This window comes from Monopterus albus, unplaced genomic scaffold (assembly GCF_001952655.1).
Source record: "Monopterus albus unplaced genomic scaffold, M_albus_1.0 scaffold13.1, whole genome shotgun sequence".
NCBI lineage: Eukaryota > Metazoa > Chordata > Actinopteri > Synbranchiformes > Synbranchidae > Monopterus > Monopterus albus.
In genome coordinates this window covers 1,758,688-1,762,841 of record NW_018127893.1, presented here as the reverse complement: position 1 = coordinate 1,762,841, position 4,154 = coordinate 1,758,688, and the positions used below count along the sequence as shown (strand labels likewise).

Genomic DNA, 4,154 nt, shown 5'->3' with positions numbered 1-4,154 from the left:
CAGATATACCAGGGAGTTCAGAGTCAGTCTGAACGCCCGCTAAGTCTTTCAATGTAAAAAATAGGACTTGAAAAACTGCTGATCTAGTCTTTAAGGTGGAACTGATCTAGTCTAAAATAGGTGTAAAAGCATGACACTACAGTTAAAAAGCAGAACACCAAAAGCTGTGTCATAGTGGAAGAAGATTTTTTTTCTTTTTAGAAATAGTGATGAGACCGGTTTCAGTCAAGAGTAGACAATGTTAAGGAGCCATATGCAACCCTTTTTCAGTTATAGTGCTTCTCAGAAGAACCTTATTAGCTGAAGGCTGATTATGGTCAGCATAAATGTGAAATAAAAGGAGCTCAAAGTAGAGTTAAAAGTCAAGGATGTCATAATGTAGTGTTATGTAATATCAACAGGTGGGAGGAAAAGGAACTTGCCTTGCATGTCTAAATGTCATATGGCAAATGTCTCAGACAGATGATGTTAGTCCTGACATAAGTTACAGAAGGTGTTGAGTCATAAGTTTCTGCTGAAAAGCAGCTTATTGGCCATTAAATAGCAGCAAAGAGCTTCAGCATTTTGTGGGGTTTAAGTGCATCACACTGGACTGTGCACAGAAAGGAGTGAAAAGGGTAAGAAAGGAATTAAAGCATTTGAATATGAGCCAAAGATAAGTGAACATTTTAGTGGCAAGCTGATCAGAAGGTGGGAAAGAGACGATACACAGCAGTGTGGGCGTGTGGAGGCTTGTGTCAAACATGTGAAACAAAGCAGCCCAGCGCTTCTTCTGTGCGACAAAGTACAAAAAGCTTTCACAATTCAGATCAAGTGGATAACAACTCTACATCTGTGTCTTGAAGTGAGAAAGCCATCTGTACTAACCAATTTCTTCTTCTAAAACTACAGGCCAAGCGCCACTTTCATACCATTTCCCTTCTGTGTTTGGGGGTCTTGGTGAAGGTTTGCACAAAGCAACCACATTATTTTTTTTGTTATACCTTTTCTCCATGGATTTGGCATTGATCAGGCTCAAAAATACATCGACTTTTCTCACAAATTTATATGCATTTCTCTCTCCTACAGAAAATGTATCAATTCACTCCATGTTGCTTTGATTAAACCGTAGCAATTGTAATCAAATCCATTTCTTTACAAAGTGTTGACCAAAAATGTGTTTTGCTTGAGAATACGTCTTTAGTTGTGGTACACAGTCATTAGCAATTCAGCCTGCTCCAGGCATAGACAGGTTCAGGTTACACTCAGCAACACCTGCAGTGGCTTATAGTCCTAAAGGGATGAAAGGAAGCCAAAAGAAAGAAGCCTCAGTTTGAGCAGGCAGTTTTTGTTTGTCTGGAAGAGACATGAGGCATTTAGGTTTCTAAGCTTTGATGAGATCCACTTCTCCTCAAATTATCAAGTGTGCATATGCAAGCACTGAAGTTTAAAAACACTGTTCCTTTACACCTCAATCAAAGTATGTTTAACTATGCAAGCACAGCAACTTGTGGAAGGAGAGAGAGGTATGGGTTTTTTTTAATTTTTTTATCAGCATTCATTTGTTTGTGCAGACAGGTCAAATGCTGCGCAGGCCTGAGAGTTTGTTTGAACACCCTGCATCGTGGTGTAACAAGTCATCATAAGCAGAATTAACACCTCGCAGAGAGTGGTGTGTGTGTGTGGTTTCAGCAAAAAGCTTCTAAGACAATAAGACATGAGAGGTTCCTGTCCAGTGCACACTGCCCACATTCAGATATGAATGTGTAAATATGTGACAATGTTCAATGTCCTCTCAGAGAGCAGGTGTGGCGGGTACAGTGCAGAAGAGGCAGCGTTGATGTTTTCAGCCAGAGAAACAGGCATGTGTAGTGAACACATGCCCTGAGCTTAATAGCATGTTTTCCTTCCCGAACCTGCTCTAAAAAGCACGTGTCACGGTAAATACAGGTTTATGGTAAGTTTAAGTGGCTGACCTATGAGGTATAAATGATACTGTTTGATGATTATTTGTGTTCTTCTGAAGACCAGGAATGGAAGGATTGAGCACATTACACCAGTTTTAAAGTCATTACCTTGGCTGTCTGCCAGTGTCCATGTTCATTTCAGATGTTTTAAAGCACCTCGTGGTCTTGCACACGCTCACTTATCTGATATGTTTCCAATGTATGAACCAGGACAGCCTCATAGATCTTCTGGCATTGTTCCAATGTACAAGACAAAAACCTTTGGTGAGGCAGCTTTTAGTTTTTATGCCTTAAACAACTGGAACCGTCGGTCTGAAGCTCTGGGAGCAGCTGAAAGGGTGGATATTTTTAAAACATCAATTAAAAACCTACCTCTTTGATTTGGCTTCTGATTATAACATTTTAGCATCATAATTTATTCTGTAATATCATTATTATTCTGTGATATATTTGTCATTAGATCCTGTTTATCTAGTCTTTATTTTAATTCCATTTCACTGGGTTTTATTTTTACATTTAATGTAGTTTTTATTATTAATTTTTACCTAATTGCCTTATTCCACCTTACTATCATTTATGTAAGGCACATTGAATGGCGTGACCCTGTATGAAAGGTGCTATATAAACAAAGCTTGACTGACTAAAATGGTGACCTTCTGATAGATTTTTGAGACAGTGAGCCCCTCCTCCCACCTAGCCTAGCATGGAACAATAAAAATAGAAACAAATAAATATCAGTGGATTTTATGTCTGCAGAAATTCAATATGAAGTGCTTCAGGATTAAAAACACGAGCCCCACTCTAATAACAGATATGAATAACTGCCACTTGATCTTGAGGCTCTGGTCTTCAGGCCCCTGACCCCTTTTGGCCCCTGAGCCTGTGTCTAGTCTGGTAACTAATCCATGAGCCTGTGGCTTCTAAACAGTCAAGGCTGAACAATGGGCAAAGTGGGCAAGTGTGCAGGGCCCCCAAAACACAAGTCTAATATATGTCAACTGATCTTTAGTTTTTCCTGATGTCAGTAAGCTCTGTTGCTGATCAACACAGATCAATTTCTGGGCACATGGTCACTGTTGGTAGTGTCTGCAGAGATGGAGTGGGGACTTGGGCCCACCAAGGCTGGAAAACACGCTGACATAACAGTTTCTCTGCTCTTGGTATGTTTACTTTCTACTCACCCATCCCTCGAACGCCTCTCCGGTGTTGGAGGTTTTGATAAGGTCCTCAAACTGGATGGTGCAGTTGGCCACAAAGTCATCGTACCCGATCGGGGTGTCGTGGAAAACTGCCAGCTCGATTTGTTTCCCGTTGTTCACGTTGAGGCAGAACTCCTCGTTGTAAGTCGGATTGTTGGTTTTCTGTTTCGTGTGCGTTTGTCCAATTTTGTACTCGTCCACCTTCACCACGATGTAAGGGTCCAGAGCTGGAGCGCTTTTGTTGAAAATAACACTGTGGCGGAGGGAGAAGGTCGTCGGCTTCAGGTTCACCGCCTCACCGATCCGGAGCTTCAGAAAACCGTTAAACTTCATTTTAAACGCGTAAATAACGTAAAAAGTAAAACCATATAAAACGGGCGTATAAAAAGCAGTCACTGCTACGTCATATAAACACTGACCAACAAGAGTGTTGTGATAACTTCATAGTTTGTAGTCTGTATACGCCAATTTGGTGTCAGCTCTTGCACTTAGTTGCGTTCATTCTAACTTGTCTTGTAGCTGCTGGCTGCTCACCTCACAGCTCAAACATTCACTGTCACTCCCTGCAGCGCTGTATTGTCTCGATGTTAACTTGTTTCAGTAAATAGGAAGCTGCAACAGTGACATGCTGCTGAAGACGCACAAGTTCCGCATATCTTGTCACGAAGTGAGCCAACAGACACACAAAGCAAACCTCTTCCCCTGTCACTGCTGGTTGGGTGTCACATGATTGAGTTTGTAGTACATTTTTCTTTTAAGACAGAAGGGACTACTCGGACCAAGATGCATCACTCTGTTCACCTGTCTCGTGCTGGGAGAGAAAATACCGCCCTCTGGTGGCTGCTATAGTGAACTACTGGCTGGGACTGCAAGTTATTTGTAATCCATGTCCTGCCCATTAAAGAAATAAAATACACTACCCGGTCAAATCAAAAAGTTGCATCAGAACAATTGCATGCACTTATATAAATATATGTTCCCCACTCGCCACCCCCCCCCCCCCCCGGGC

At 41.6% G+C, this 4,154-nt stretch overlaps 1 protein-coding gene across 1 annotated transcript in view; it reads right to left on the bottom strand.

Moving 5' to 3' along the window:
- The window catches only part of prkcha (protein kinase C, eta, a), a 23,064-nt gene extending 19,179 nt beyond the window's left edge, over positions 1 to 3,885 (bottom strand). The window contains exon 1 of the mRNA XM_020590929.1: positions 3,128 to 3,885. Coding sequence (XP_020446585.1) covers positions 3,128 to 3,478 — 351 coding nt within the window. The 5' untranslated portion in view covers positions 3,479 to 3,885. The remainder of the gene's footprint in view (positions 1 to 3,127) is intronic.
- Between the last annotated feature and the right edge of the window lie 269 nt (positions 3,886 to 4,154).